Source organism: Excalfactoria chinensis, chromosome 10 (assembly GCF_039878825.1).
Source record: "Excalfactoria chinensis isolate bCotChi1 chromosome 10, bCotChi1.hap2, whole genome shotgun sequence".
NCBI lineage: Eukaryota > Metazoa > Chordata > Aves > Galliformes > Phasianidae > Excalfactoria > Excalfactoria chinensis.
In genome coordinates, this window is record NC_092834.1 from 18,105,073 (window position 1) to 18,121,716 (window position 16,644).

Consider the following 16,644-nt stretch of genomic DNA (forward strand, 5'->3'; position numbering starts at 1 on the left):
GAAGATGAAAATAGCAGGGACTCCTATCTTGCAGGACATGAGGCTTTCTCCTGAGGGTTGGAGGCAGGGACTGCTTACCTATTTGCCCTCTTTGTGTCTGTGTTTATACAACAGCTGATCTCTGCAAAGGGCTGGTGAGCAAATGGTTGTCACCTGGTTGGGACTGATTTCTTCAGGGAGCTCAGTATCAGGTGTGAATATCAGAGCAAATATCAGGTGCTTTTCTCTTCAGGTTTCATTCTCCTTTTAAGCTCTTCTCTCAAATCTGAACAAAACAAAAACCACACAGAGCCAACAAACCCAACCCCATCCAGATATCTCTCTTAAACCACTGACAGCATTTGGGTTGTTTGTAGAGTCATTTGTATGATGACACCAGTAATTTGAGAGAGGTTTCTTTGCTGTTGTTTTTTGGTTTTGTTGGGGTTTTTTTTTGCTAACAAAGGTGAAAAAAAGTGTGAGAGGGAGGAGCTCTAGTGGGAACAAAGGTGAGCAGTGGGAACTTGCTGGAATTGAGATGGCTGAATGCAGAAAATCAGGTTCTCTTGAATGCTCTGTTGTTTTCTGATGCTAGGCATAGGGCCCGTGTTGTTTTCTCCTGATATCTAGCTTGTTCTGATGCACTGAGCATTAACTTTGTAAGGGCTGGCAAAGCAAAGCGGATTTTTTAATGAATTAGTCTTGGAATAATTGTTAATATCAATGCTTTTTTGTTATAGGTGAAAGAAGAGATGCTGTTTGAGGCCTTGGTTACCAGAAAGACGGTGACAGTAGGAGAGAAGCTCATCTTACCCTACAAGCTGGCAGAGGTCTGTATGCTGTGTTTACTTCTAAGAGAAATTCTTGGCATGGCTTTCAGTGCTTTGCAATAAGACTGAAATGCACACTTAACTCTGGTAGAATTGCTTTTAGGTTTTATTTATTTGCGAGAAACTAAATAAATGTAGGAGAAACTGATGTGTGTGAAGCTAGAAAACAGTTGGCTTTACCTTCTGCTGCTCTTGAAAAGCAGGTTTGCACGTTATTCTGTGATAGCGTTTGAGTATCTTAATGACTTAATAGTTGTGTAAATGTTCTGCAGAGCGGAGCTGTGCATCACTGAACACATGTGATGCAAGTTAAGTAGTAGCCTGCATATGTCCCTATGCTGTAGCACTGATTCATCCCACAGCGGAGCAGTGATCTAAGACCTCCAGGAAGTTTTTGGCGTGGTTCTGAAGTGCCCATATTACTCACAGTTCCTGTATGGGAGGAGCCAGAGGAAACTCCTGTTTCGGTTTCTGGGCCCTTACGGGATGCTTTGGAGACTGCAGGGCTCTGTCAGCCTTTTTCAGCTTGTCCTGAGTGTTTTCTGTGTTGCTGCTGGCCTTGGGGATGGCACTGCATGAATGTGCAAATTCTTTATTATGGTCTGTCTGAGGTTACAGTGTCAGCAAACATGTGTTTTCCCCTGAACGTGTGGTTTCCAGGAATTCTGAATTGCATTCTGTGGTTATTAAATAGAAATTCCTCTGTTTTCTCCTCAAATTTTCCCAAGTCTGTAAATTCTGCTCTGCTGCAAAAAATGTACATTGGATGTTTTTGCGTCTCCTGTTGTTGTATTCCTCTATTTAAGAGCACATAGCATGCTTGTAGGAGAATGCACAGCGTCTTCAGCAACACCCCCCAGAGCTGTTGGTTGAGTTGCAAATAGGTAAACAAAGAGCTGTCCTTAGGATGGGCTGTAGACATTTTTGTTTCTTTTTTTTTTCTTCCCAGAATAAAATATATATTTTTTCCCATTTTTGAGTTCGTCTGCGCAATGTCAGTAACCGAAACAGACCTTCCATCTTCAAAGTCTTTGAGGAAGACTTGAATCTGTCCCAGCAAAGGGCAGCGTGCTTCAATCACCTTTGTGTACTACGCCATGTGTAGTGGAGGTGATGGCTGTGCTTTTTGACTGATGTTTGGTGCAAAGGCTGAGGAAATTGCTAGAATAGTTTAAAGCATTTCTATTCCTTCCTTTTTGCTGGACCTTTTTTCCCTACAGCAATGCTGATGGAACAAAGTGCACTGCTGCTCTTTCAGCCACTTCACTGCCAAACTTGGCACGTTGGATTAAACTGTTCCTTCTAATATGTTAAGCTGTCAAACCAGTCTTATCTCCTTGCCCTGTTGCTACCAAAGATGGCTGAGGGGGAACTGCTGAAAAGCTTTCCAAAATGTTCCTGGTGATATCGCTGTTCGTAGATCTCAGATGTGTTCACTGGTAGGGCTTTGTCACCAGTAGCTGGTAAAAGAAATGAAGAATCAGGGTGTGGTGAGGGGGAAGCCAGTGGAGCATCAGACTGTGGTGGCTCACTGTGCAATCATGCACTCTGATGTAATCTCCATGACCTAATCATTCCCTAAGAAGCTGTGAACTGAGTCAAGAAAAGTGTGCGTGTTCTGTCTGCTGTTCTTAGAGCGTTAGAATCATAGAATAGCCTGAGTTGAAAAGGACCACAATGATCATTTAGTTTTAACCCTTCTGCTATGTGCAGGGTTGCCAACCAGCAGACCAGGCTGCCCAGAGCCACATTCAGCCTGGCCTTGAATGTGACTGCCAGATTTTATTTGACAGGGATCCACGGAGGGAACCGGTGGGTTGGTTATTTTTAGGTGAAAAGAGCACTGCAGTTGAATCCAGGGAATGGAGGTTTTGAGGGTTTGCAGGCACAACTGCCCCACCACGGCTCATAGCTGCCCTTCCCGATAAGGGAATGATGTGTGTAGCAGCTATTTGATTTTCCAGCTGCTAAAATGCTTGATGCTTTTTTCATAGATTGTTGATAGACCAAAAGTTTCAGTGGAATTTGTCTGGAAAGGGCCATGCTGCGGTGGCTCTCTAAAAAGGATTGTAAAAACTTTAGTTTGGCATAGACTTGCTCTTTTACACCATCAAGAAGAGCAGCTTGCATCTACCAAGAGCCTTTGCAAGGCTTTGAGTGATTTTATACACACAGCCTGTGCCCAGATGTCTGGACAGTGCATTGGTTACTAAAAGAAGTGCGAAAACTGAGCAAAAGCTTGGCTTAAAAAAAAGGGGGTTCTCAGGCCTACACAGCTCATTTCTTAAACATGTTGTCTAAACTGTGAGTGGGAATAGTGAAGTTTGGGGCTGTGCAGGTAGCACTGAGGATCATCAGTGGTGAGACTGCTTAGCAGAGCAAGAGAGAGCCTGCTTTATGGACAAGGCACCCCCGAGACTTCATGTTCTTGATGGGCTTCTGCTTATTGGAGGGGAGTTGCAAGTAGGAGCTGTAATCTGAAATAAGCACTTTTCAGACACAAAGAGCCTTGAGATCTTAAGTTTTGAATGGGTTCCTGAGCTTTGATGAGGTTCCAACCTGCATCCCCTCCAGGTGCAGGAATTGCTTCTTTTGGATCTCTGCACAGGGGTGACGTTTGCTGTCCTCATTCATCAAACAGCGTTGAAGTATAGATGGATGGGAACTCAGCATGAGAAATAGTTCAGGTTAAATGGCAGATGCTCTCTGTGTGATCACAACCTGGCTGCTACAAGGTCTGTAACCTCATGGTCCTGCTGTGGTAATTTCTGCCCTTCCTTTCTTTAGAGGTTTGGAAGCATCAGAGCTGAGGTTGGACTTCTTTGTACCAAGTGAAGTCTTTTCTCTTCAGTTTTCCTGAACCGTAGCCCCAGAAGCACACAGAGAGGATGCCTTTGTTGGATTTGCAGTGATGTTGCATTCCACTCCATCTGCATGCTTGTTTGCTGCGCTAATCAGTGCGTGCTGATTAGAAACACTGTTGTGTGGTTTGGGTTTTTTTTTGGGAACTGTGGTTTGAGCACTTGGCAGTTCCTTGTTTGAAACGTTCTCCTTCATAATTGTTCTAAATTTATATTGGACTCTTCTCATAGATCTGTTCATCAGTGCAATAGTTGAAGTAAAAGTAGATACTTTATTCTGGCATCTCTCAGTGCTTGGGTAAAAGGTATTGCAAAATGTCCTTGAGCAGCAGGAGTGATGACAACTTATCCCAGCGGCCTGAAGCTTGTGGTGTTGAGGATGACAGCTGCAACTGCTTGTGTTTATTCACATTGTCCTTCTGTATTGCAACACTTCTTGTCGGCTTCACGCTGCTGAGTTGCGTCCCGCTTTAGGCAGAAATGCTGGCTTTGTCGAGCTCTGTGCTTCTTCCAGTACGATGGGTGGCTTCAGGTGGTCTCAGTCAGATTAACATACAACTATAGAACTCCAATAGGCAGGTGAGTCTCAGCCAAACAGCGGAAGCACTGCCTCCTGTGTTCCAGCAGCTGCTGGTGCTGTCGCCTTCCACTGATCAAGTTCTTCCCAGCACATAGTAAAGTACATAAAATACAATCTCTTATTTCACCTGTGCGTACAGAAGATGTGTGCTAGCAGTATGAGCTCCATCAGGGCTGCAATCAGGAGCACTTGTGAACAGAGTTCCCAGCTCAAGGTGCAACTTGCTGCTTCATTTGTAGTGGGTGCCTGTCCTCAGGGTATTACAAGTGAAAAGTCGACACTGCTTTGTAGTTGTAGTTCTTTTTTTGATGGCAGTCATGGGCTGGATTGTGCACCCTGTGTGAGAGTTGCCTGTACACACTTAGTCTGCATTTCAAATGGCTGTTGAAATTCAAATGAGCGAGGATGCTGCAGCCATAAATAATGCTTATATTTACCTCTGGCAGCTGCCTCTTATCTTCAGACCCACACTGGCTTGTCTGCCGTGGAGTTGCCTCCTGGAACCACTCATTTTCCCCTTTATAGCAGCTGGATGGTATTTTAATGCAGTGTTTGAAATGACTGTGTAATTTGGTGTAGCACTAAGGTTCAGAAGCTTTGTGCTGCAGATAAACTCGGGACAGGCTACGCAGACATGAAAGGCTGCAGTTGTGTTCAGAGGTCAAGATTCATTGCCCAGAACAGCAGTGAGTGTCTTTGTCAGGAGCACGCCTGTGTATTAAGGTAACCAGCAGCAGTTAATGGATTTCCAGAGGAATCGCAGTGTGTGAGCGCAGTGTGAGTGCTGTCTGATAGCAGGGCCAGCTCTGCTTCAGTGAGCAAACAAAGTCCCTTTGGAAGGAGAAGATTTGACCATGGGAGCAGGAGAGCGGTCAGTGATTTCTCAGCTGAGTGTCTGCCTTGCATGTGGGCATTCCTGCTGCCAGTGTTCTGCTGCCTTGGAAGGTGAACCGTAACAGGCACACCAATGAGATAAAGAAAAATGGGATTTTAATGGTAGAAGAATCTTCTGAGAGTTGCTGCACTGCTCAGCTCCACCTTTTATTGTTACACGCATTTTTGCAGTCTTCCCTGAGAGGTCAGAAAGGATTTGTAGGCTGCATTTCGGGTACCCAAACGAAACCAACCACCAGGCACACTGAGTGCTGAGCAGCTTGGCTGATGTGTGGTAGGAAAGGTGGCAGGAGCAAAGCACTTTAATCAAAGCAGTGGACAACTCCAGGGCTGTTAACAACAAACAAAATCTTTATTGTGTAATCTGAGCATCATCTTAAGCTTAATCTGGACAAGGAACTGCCTTTCTGGGCCACATCTGTCTTCTTCCTTCTGTATAAAGCAGCAAATTCATATTTTTTCCATCACAACTTACTGCAGGGCTCTCCCTGACTGTTATTGTATACCCTAAGATAACCGTTTACTTCTCTGAAGTCAATCTCAATTGATGCTTCTCTCTCCAATTGACCTTTGCATTGCTCAGCTTGCTCCCTTGTGCACGGCAGCAGAGCTGAGCCTTGGATCCAGCACATCGCCCATCCCCACCTTGTTTCCATCCTGTTTGTTCTGCTTATCCTGCTGCTGTCTGTCACCTGCTTTGTTTTTCACCAGAGTCTCTGTGTTCTTTCCCTGTTCTTCATCAGATGAAGAAAGAAACTCATTATCCAAGTAAATACATCTGTTAGCAAATCCCTTTTTTAGATCCTTCCAGAAAGCAGATTTTTTTCCATGATGCATTCCATTCATTTGGTTCTGTTGGCATTACTTAAGCCCGTGACTTTGCAGAAAGGTTTGTTATAACAGACCTCTATAATTTTCAGCTGTTTGCAACCCTGAGGTTTTATCCCTCAGGATGAGCTAATGAAGGAATTCACACTTTCTGAAGAATTCTGATGTGAAGACAGCCAAGAGGAGGGGAATGAAAGATGTCAGAGAATTTCTTGGGCAGTGAGTAACCTGATTGTGCCATTCCTTCAAGTCTGGAAAGCAGTTAGGAGCTGCTTGTTTGATGAGTGTCGCAGTGAATGTTGTGTAGCTCACTCAGTGTGTATCCACAGTGGAAAATCACTGTCTTAAAAGCCAGAAGAAAGCTGGAGTGGTGTGTCCCAGGGCAGCCCTGCAGGCCGAAGCAGTGGAGTACATCAAAAGAAGGGTGTGCTGCTTCCTCTCTTCTTTTTGTTATCGCTTCTCTATATGTTGATAGCAAAACCTGGCGTGCAAACATTTTTCTTCTGCATGGCCCGAAGTGTTCCTACTTCTGCTAATGCTCTAAAACAAGGAGCTATTTTGAACTTTATGTTTCAAAGCTCCTATAGAATATGAAGTGCTATCATCTCTTTGCTTCATTGGCTACGTGCCTGCAATTTAGCCAGTGTCTTTTATGTGCAGGCAGTTACTTTGCCATAAGAGCACACTGCAACCATCTTATGATGACGTGCTCAATGCTGCATTGCATTTATCAATCCATGCAGTGCATTTCATTCTGTGTGAATACATGCAGCTGTAGGTCTGTGTGAAATCAGATGATGGTGACTTAGAAGAATTGCTTCAAGTCAGGCTTGCTAACAGAAGTGGTCTCTTGAAAATCTGTTCTGCGGGGAAAGAAGCAGAGTGCTGAACACTGAAGCTGCATTCTCTGGGTGTCAGAGGGGCTGCAGGTTGTGTGTCCCCTTCCATAGCCCAGTTGGTTCAGTAAAAGTCCAGCAGGGTACCTCCAAAATGCTTATTTCAGACTGTACCGTGTTTGTGAGCTGAGCCAGAGGAGCACAGTTCATTTTCAGTGAGGTAACAGTTTATTGGCAGAGACATAAGATAGCAAAGCCTTAACAAGAGGAAAAAAAATATTTCATCGCAGCAAAGAGCTGAGAGATGTTTCATTGGCTCGTGGACTCGTGGTGGTAATGTCTGATGCCTTTTTCAGATCATTATAAAGAGAAAAGGAATGGAGTTTCAGGGCTAAGCTTACAAATGGCATGACAATATCTAAGATAATAAAAGAAATCGAGTGAAAATAAAACAAAACCACAAAGGAAAAGATCATAGTTGCAGCTGACTGTGAACACCTCGCAGACTGAAAATAATAGGGGAGAAGGAGGGGGTAGGAGACAGAATAATAGTGTGCAGAAAATGGGATGAACGCTCTCAGTCTTGAAGTATTAAAACACTCGACAGAGTAGAAAGATGTAAAAATGCTGGAAGCACCTACTTATACCAGACTCCATTACCTTCTGAGACTCGTTGTCACCACAGGTCATTAACTTCAGGAGCTTAGCAGGATTCCTTTGAAGACTTCCTACATTGATGACTGTATTCAGAATTCCAGAAAAGTATTACTTGAATAAGCCAGAAATCCCACAAAGCTTCTAAGAGACCTGCAGGCGTCTCTGCTTCAGGATATGAAGGTGAACTGTTGATGCAGAGCTTCAAAAGAAATCATTGAATGGGGCTAGATCTCTTATTTTTCCTTCGGAATACCAGGAGCAGCAGTGCTTGCTGGCAGGGCATGCACTGGATGAGGCTTGTTTTCTGGGACTGCTGGGCTGTTTTTCATCCTGAGTTGCAGCATCCTTTGCTAGGAAGACTCAGCTGGTCGATGCTGGGTCTTTGTTTTTAATCTGCCCAGGTTCTTTCACAATAGGTCTGTGTGCCCTGAAGGTGTGTGTGGCAGAGGTTGCAGTAGTGGAGCTCCTGTCTGCAGGAATTACCCAAAGCTGTGGAACTTCATGGTAACGATGCACATCTGGCTGTCAGGGGAACCTAATGTTACCTTCGCTCTTCACTGCCTCTGCGTTTTGTATACGCAGTGGTTGAGAAAAAGAAGAATCTCAGCTTTCAAGAATTCTGAGCAGTCATCAAAATAAGCATCTTTAGGAAGGGAAATGGCAACTATCTCTGCCTGCCATCAACTTCTTCACTCCAGGTTCACTTTCTGCCATCAAATTCATTCCAGGCTCTTTGAAAGGTTGTTTTAATTACATCTGGTTATTGAAAAGACTTCAGTTTCAGAGTCCTTAGTAAATTCAGTCTGAAGTCACGTGAAGAGCTTTGTAAGAATGGGAACAACCCACTTGCAAGTCAGCTTTTCTCATGCAGCATGTAATTTATTACCGTTGGTTGGAGTATGGGATTTTCTATGTCATCTCAGTCTGAGTAAATCCAAATTGACTTTTGACAGCTCGCGACCGTCCAGCAACACTTGATGGGAGGTGCATAAGCTCTGTGCAGTGGGACGTGCTGCACAACCCTTGGCTCTGTGGTGGAGCAGTTTGAGGAGCGATGAGGAATCCTCTCCCATTGAGGAGGCCTGCCAAAAAAAAGCTTGCAGTGAGACAACATAGACTGGCAAAACGAGTTTTCCTCTGAGTGGTTTTGCTTGGGAAAGGCAGGACTTGGCTGTGAACAGCTCGAGTGCTATTTTTGGCCACGTGTTGTGCTTTGCAGTAGGAATGCAGGTACGTTGTGCCCATGAACTTGGGAGCAAATGTTGGCCTGTGGATGCAGCCTGTGGATTCCTGCCGGGGTCAGGTCACACGCCCCACTCTTGTGTCACTGAGTAACTTGTTGATTTATTTATGTACCAGTTCCAGTGTGAAAACACGGACAGAGGGCCTGGTAATCTGAATGGGGTCTCAGCTGTTTGTTTCAATAGGCTCAGGGTGAATGCAGGTGGAAGGAAACTCTTCTTGATTTCTTTTCCCTTCAAATTCAGCTGCCTGCAGCTTTCCACGGTGAGAACCCCTTCAGTAGGACATCTCTTCTTGTGTCCTTCCCTCCATGGGAAGAAGTGAGAACAGCACACTTGTTTTTCTGGCCGATTGATTTCAGAAAGAAGGATCTTTTTGTACTTTTTAATCGGTTACGGATCCCATTTTCTAAGTGTACCGTACAGATCTGAAGGCTGAAGATTTTGGCTAAAATCTTTTTGGGATGATGACTTTACAACCACGTGGCTCCAGAGCGCAGAAATGGAGGAAAACCCTGAAATATCACAGCTGATTTAGTTTGGTTCTAAGCGTATCCTGGGTGCTTTTTCTGAAAAGTGTGGCCGTAGCACATTACAGACACCCAGCTCCAATGTGACAGCATTAAAGATGGGGGCTTGCAAAACAGCTCTAAAAATAAAGGGCAGCAGTTGGTGATGGGAATGATGGGTCTTCCATCTGTCCTCATCCAAGCCCTGCCTACCACCTGCTGGGATTCACTTCACACCCACAGGAGCTGTTGTTCTTGTTTCAGATTTTCCACTTGATTTTCCCTGTTTATGTGTGTGCGGTGATGGGGATGAGTGAGGAGGGGAAGGTTGGAGAGGAGCTCTGACGCCTGCTGTGTTATTCCTTGGAGTCGTGTTAGCACAGGAATGGCAGTTTCAGTGGGAACATACTAGAGATAGAGAGAGGGTGGTGCAGGGTTGAAGAGATTAACGCATGATGAGTGCAATGACCTTGCGGTAGCGCAGGGCTTAGGGGGGCTTTGGGAGTGTGTGTTATTTACAGGCATATTGTAGAAATGATACATGAAATTGAAGCCTTATAGGAAAGTTTGAAACGCTTCTGATCAAGCTTTTCCCTTTTGGTACTTCATACACCCTCTCTTCTTCCTCTCCTTCGTTTAAAAACTTTTCTCATACTTAATCAATGCAAACAAAAATCATGAAGTATCTTTTCCAAAGTCAAGCCAGCACGGTGCATTAACCATCTGAGGTCTCTCAGGAGGTGCAGACTGGAGGACGACAGGGTTTTAATATGATGCAAAGATAAAATATGGGTATGGAAAAATTACATCATAGTTGCTCAGCCCCTGTATGATATAATACTCCTTGATGCCAAGACAGGAATTAAGCTAGAGCCTGATATCCTGCTAGAGTACTTTCCTCTGGGTGCTAAGCCTCTGTTTATAAAAAAAATAAAAGCTAAGCCTGCCTGTCTCAGCCTATGTCCTGTGGCCCAGGGGGAGCACAAAAGCTGCTTAATGTATCTCTCGCTGTGGGATGAAGCTGTGAATGTAAACCAGGCACACAATGCTTTAGGTAATACATAGAAGTTGAGCAGAGCAATGGGGAACCATAATTCTCTGTGCACATGTATGGCCCAGGACCCGCTCAATAGGCTCAACCCCATGTCAGAGTAGAGTTAGTCACCAAAACCTGAATTCAGACAGAAAGAGGAACGTAGACCTTGTCTAATTCCAGTAGCTTAATGCTTTTGCATCTGTTTTTCAAATCCAGAAGGGCGATGACATGCTGTCCGTGTTTCACTGAACTGCAAAGGGCATCTGACATGCAGCCAGGCTGATGTGCTGTGCTGCTGCCCTCCACCACCAGCCTTGTTCTCTACTCCATCCCCAGTTTAGCCTTACAGCTACGCTGCTCAACCTGCCTTGTCTGCTACTGCAGTTCAGAATGGGAGCAGCAGACCTAGTAAACGCTACCTCAGCAGCTCTCTGTCTGAGTACCAAAATAAGCCAAATCCATCCTACAAGCATTTTCTAGCACTCACAGAGTAGTAGCAGCATCAGAGATGAAAAGGTAATTTTTGTATTACAGTACACCTGCAGCACTGACACACTTTGTGCATACATGCTAGTGGTCTTACTGGTTAGAGCTGGTGCCTCTGAGCCTTGTTTAAGTGAAACTAAGCCTAGCGTCTGCTTTATGTGCTCTTGCAGTTCAGATTGGCTGCAGATACTAAGGTGCCCACGTGGGCTGGATGGTCAGAGCTGTAGGGAAGGAATGCGTGGCTTCTACTCCTGTTCATTGGGCTCCTTTAGGAGATATAAAGTGAAAGACTGAATTGCTCTTGTTTCTATTGCTTCTAGTCTCAGTCATATCCATATCCAGTGGTTAGGCATTGCTAATATTAAATTATATGTATGCCTTTTTAAGAGCAGAAACTGATCTGTTCCATTGTTTGTTCAAACATGCAGCATAACTCTGAATAGGTACTTTCACTCAGATAGATATAGGTGCTTTTGTCCTGTTCTTTTCCCACTTCTTGTAAGTGATTCACTTCTACCGTTCATGGGATAATGGAAAGATCTCACATCTATCACAACCTGGCCTTGTGGATGCCCCATCCCTGGAGGAGTTCAAGGCCAGGTTGGATGGGGCCCTGGGCAGCTTGGTCTGGTATTAGATATGGAGGTTGGCGGCCCTGTATGTGGCAGGGGGGTTGGAGCTTGTGATCCTTTCCAACCCAAGACATTCTATGATCATGTGTAGTGCTTAAGCCCACAGCAGCTATTGAAGGAGGCATCAGCAGGAAGCATTAGTTAAAGACCAAGAGTAAAATTCAGTAGGTATTAAAATGTGTTTTATTTTTCTCTTAGGCATTTTGGAATGAAGCACTGACATTAGAATAAATAAGAGTATAATTATGAAGCTGAATTTCACCTTGGAGATTAAATGGGGGAAAATGGGAATGGCTGATAAGGATTTTGAAACAGACATTGAATTGCAGCAAAAAATCAAGTCGTGTGTATGATCTGCAGATCACAGGGGTTTTTTATGTGCTGTCCCTGGTTCCTGGGGCTTACTGCTAGCTCCCTGTGAGCAGAACTGGGATCGATTCTTTGGGTAATGCACAGCAAATGTATTCCACGTATTAAGAGAAAAACAAGCAGAACCCCATAGAACCACTATAAATATGTATGCAGATTGGAGTTGTGAGGGATTTCCTGAAGAGGAAGAATCCTGGTGTTGCTTTCCCCCTCCACCCCCCCACCCCCCCGAATATTTCATTGGAGTCACCTTTCATCCTTGTATAGAAATTATAGGAAGTCTATCAAAGGCCCTAAGGAAGAACGAGATATTTCCTCTCTTCCTGCGTTCATATCTTATTTCCTGAAGAGAATAGGAATCTCCATTTCTGTTGCACACAGGCAGAAAACATCAAGTGTTTTATGGGGAGTGGATTTACCAAACGAATTATCTCATGTCTTGATCATCTTCTGCATAAACTCTTTCAAATGTCACGTCCGTCACAAAGAGACGTTTCTTGTCGTCTTGGAACTGTTCTGATTGCTTTTGTATTTGATAATGTTGGTCTGAAAGGGGAGTGAGCACTGCTTGTTTTCTTCCTAGAGGGCAGGAAACACATGCACGTGTGTGCTTTTAACTCCATGAGCTCTGGAAGATTTATTGCTTTACTGGGAGGGGAGAGTTCATCAGTAATATTGAGAGTGTCCATATTTCGACCAGTTGGTTTTTGAAGATTCTTATTGGGAAGTTCACAGCAAGATTTAGCGGGACAGACTTCTCGGGTTAGGTGGTGATTTTGCATTTGTAGAACCTGTGGGCTGACTATGGTCAGTGTGAGTAAGTAACACACACGAGGAAATGCAAAAAACCAGGAGGAACCTGGGCACACCGTGCTCAATTCTAACACATCTCCTCTTTCAGACACAATGAATTCTCCAGATTTTTGCTGAGAAATGGCTTTTAAACATCCTGTTTTCAAGTGCTGGTGGCTCTCAGCAGTTCTGCAGTGGGCGCATTGACCTCACACCCGTCTGCGTTGTCCCCGATGAAAAATGGAGAGAGGATGTAATAACATGAAGTTGACCCAGAATTGCTGATTTCTGACCAACAACATGTTTGCATGGGTTTGCTTAATGCTGGAGAAGCGGGACAAGGGTTGCCCACTGTTAAACTCTGCGGGGTTTTATTCTTCACCAGATCTTTCCTTGAGTTTGATGCTTACACTTTCTGGTTCTGCTTTTTAATTTCATTTCTGAGAATCTGAGCCTGTACTCAGTAACTGGCCTCAGAAAACACAGCATTTTTCCATTAGTAACCTGAAAGCTGCCATGATAGTTTGCTGCTGACTGCGACTCTTTCCTGCGCAAAATGCTCTCTGGGTTCCTCTGCAGGAGCATGCAATGCTTTCTATGCTTGCTGGGTAGAGTGATGGAGTAAGTCAAAGACTGCATCCCTCTAGAGCAAACACAGAGGGTGTTGAAATCTAAGATATTCATAATTTGTCTGGCCTTAATATCTGTCTGTACCCAAACTTCCATCACCCAGTGTTCATAAGCAACAGCAAAAAGCAATGAGCTTTGCTTTGTGTCTTCTGCCATCTCCTAATTTTTGGAGTCTCCATGTCGAGTGATGCACTGCCCAGCAGTGGTTATTTACTTTGTGCAGGCTTTTTTAAACACAAATGTTGGTGGAAGTGTTTATACTGATTACAAGAGGCCTTTATGCTGTGTTTTTGTTTGGGTCAAAGTGTTTCAAGTTGGATGTTGAAGGCCAGTTGCTGTTAGGGATACAGGCTGTGGTTTGTTTGGTTTGGACAGGTCGGTGAGGAGAGGATTCTGAGTTTGTCTCACTCTGGATCTCAGTGGGGCTGGTGGGGTCTGCGCTCCACAAAACGCTCCGCTTGGCAAGGAGAGCGTCTGATGAAAAACATATTGCTAGAATTGCAATCATGCTTGCTCACACATTAGCAAACCTTGGTGTGCTGTGACCAAGGGCTCTGCCTGCCAGCACAAGGGTGTCTCTGCCATGTGTCCCAAGGCCATCTGTTCATGCAGGGCAACTGAAGACCCCAAAGCAGGGCATGGCTTAGAGATGTGGGAACTCTTCCTCTTCTCTCTGGGCTCTGTCTACAGCATGAAATTGCGTGATGGTTGGTGAGGTTGCCTTGGGTTCACCGGGCACAAACATGCCCGGCCCTATAAATAAATAATGAGTGGAGTGAGCTCAGCTCCAGCGTGATGGGCCGCTTTGCTGGCAGTCTGTGCTGGGTTCCAGGTGTACTTTGGAGTATTAGATTTCCCTTTAGATTGCACGTGGGTAGATGTGTCCCAAGTGCTGGTGCTGCCCCCACAGCCTGTGCCTTCCTTCAATACAGCACTGGGCTCAAATTGAGGAGCTGCAGAATTGAGCTCCAGGACCAAGTCCAGGTGGGAATTTTTTTTTAAAACAAAAGTCATGGTGGGGTGAGCAAAGAGCTACTATTTTTACCGGGGTTTTAGGAGGTAAGAAGGATGCTTTACGCAGGGTTTAAACTGCCTGTAAACTGCTGCAGTGCCTGACCATGCAGCAAGGTGAAAGAACCCATTCTGGCATTTATTAACAGCGTGAATTCTTGTAGATCTCTTCCCGTCCTGCCCACTGCGCAGGCTTTGGCAACTCCTAGCAGATGGGGGTATGCTGAAATACCACCCCTCATGTCCATCATCACACACAGCCTTTTTCTGGTTTTCGCTCTGAGTCATTGCATTGAGCAGGGCAGTAGGGATGCGAGTGCCCGGCACCAGAGCGATAGTGCTGGAGGTGGCAGATATGGCGTCTTGTACACGTCAGGAGACTTTGTCATCTGAATAATTAACCTGAATGTCTACCAGTATGTTTTGCAGAGGCTTTTAATTTGAGCAAATCTGGTTTTCTGAGATTATATCTTTCTCCATCTCCAAAACACAGGCTGGCACTCCCAAGACTTGATGTCTCCGCTCCAAAACACTTCAAAGAGTGATTGCAGTTTTTCAGCCCGTTGCCCCTTGCTCATTTTGGCAGAAGATGCTTCCAAAAGTGCATCTGTTTTTAAGTTAGCCTGAGTCTAATGGCCATCATGAAAAGTCATGGGCCAGTTACTTTGGCAATGCAATCTTAGGAGCAAACCCAAATAGCGTAGCACGTGTTGGCCAGCTCTAGCAAGTGTCATCTCTAACATCTAAGCATCGGTGCCTCTAATCAGATATTCTCGCTAGTCCTAAATGCAGGAAACCTATTGATTAAAACCTTGCCTTGAGTTTATTTCCTGCATCACTATGTTAAAATGCGTTTGATCTGTTTTGGTTTTGAATCAGTATGCCTTATTTCCGTGTGTGCACAAGATGTTGTGCTTGCTTTGATCCCACGGAGATTTTTTTGGCATCGCATGAGCTATTTTTGTTTGGCTTTGTGAGAGAATGTTATGAGTGCCACAGTGTCAGGGATCTGCCAGAGCGGTCTCATAATGAGATGTGCAGGAGATGAGAAGCTGGAGATGACAACAGCTGCTTGAAAATACTGAGCTGGAGTTTTGAGATGGACCAATCCCTGCAAGAATTTTGTGACATTACTTGCCTTGCTGAATGCAAAGACCAAAGAAAGTGGTGGAGCAGACTGCAGAGCTTCCATGTGTCACTGCATTGCTGAGAGTTTGCTGCAAGTGTTGGCTTTTTAGGGAATTTAAAAATCTAAGTGAAATCACAAGGTAGTGATTGTAGAGGAATTTGGTTATATGTGAGAAGTTAAAAACGGCTGCCTGGACACAGAACATGTCATACATGCCATGTATTTCAAATGGTTATCCTCAGGTAGCATTGGCATGAGCTAAGAGCTGTGTTTTGTTTTCAGCAGGTCATGTGTGTTCATCTTCTCTTCTAATAAACCCAAGTACGAATGTTGCAGCTGCAATGCTTCCACACGGCATGCTGCCACCAGTTACATCTGGGCACCTGTGCTTGGGAAGGAAGCAAATTGCACTGCTAAGACACCCGGGAAAGTGTTAAGTTAAATGTTAAGCAGTCTTCATGGTGAGAGTGCAGGTTGAGGGCCTCAAATGAAGAAGGAGAGAAAAGCTGGAAGAGTTGTTTCCCAAGTGGGCTGACCCTGCCATTCTGGGGAAATATGCATGCCCTTGAAATTGCAACAGCTTCTTAAATTTGATAAGGAGCAATATTCCCTCACAATGCAGTTTGGTATATACTTAGGACACAGGAGGACTTTAAGGTATCATCATGCAGGATCTGAAGAATGAAGGGAGGAAGCATGAATGCTCTATTAATGTAGGGGAAAAAGTGAGAACTGGAGTCCTGTACAGCAGATAATGTCTGTGTAGGTGTCTGGTAATGATTCTCATGCAGAGTGTGAAGGTCTGCTCTCTGCTTTGCAGCGAGCCCAAAGGATGGCACAGCTGCAAGAGAAGAAATGGACTTATAAGGAGTCGTCACATTTCCAAATGAGATCCATGTGTACATGCAGGCACACAACCCTTGCCTCTCATGCTTTGTGAAACTGCTCTTGCCAGCTCTTTAGCTACAGCCATTGTGTCTTAAAATAACTATTGGAAATGGGAGATCAGGGCTGTTTATTGCACAGAATTTCCAGGGTCTGGAGCAGAACAGGGAGAGCAGCTCTCCTATGGATCGCTGTTATAGAAGGGGGCAAAAACCCCAACATATTATAAGATATGTAAGCATACGTAACCACATGGAGGAAACAGTACCGTTCTTCATTGGCTTCATGTAGATGTGGTTCATTCAGAGATGTCATCCCAAAATATTCATGGGGAAGGAGGGAGCTTTTGGTGCGAGATAAATGATGCCCTGTGAGCTTCACTCTTGCTGCAGGTTGTTGCCATGGGACCATGCAGCTCATGTATGTTGGTGGGAACATTGGTGAGGAGGCTCTGAATGT

At 44.7% G+C, this 16,644-nt stretch overlaps 1 protein-coding gene across 7 annotated transcripts in view; it reads left to right on the forward strand.

Moving 5' to 3' along the window:
• Positions 1-16,644, forward strand: part of MYO9A (myosin IXA) — a 165,028-nt gene that overhangs the window by 75,567 nt on the left and 72,817 nt on the right. For all 7 annotated transcript variants that reach the window (XM_072345934.1, XM_072345937.1, XM_072345939.1 and 4 more), the window contains exon 9: positions 720-809. In XM_072345934.1, the coding sequence (XP_072202035.1) occupies positions 720-809 (90 nt within the window). The remainder of the gene's footprint in view (positions 1-719; positions 810-16,644) is intronic.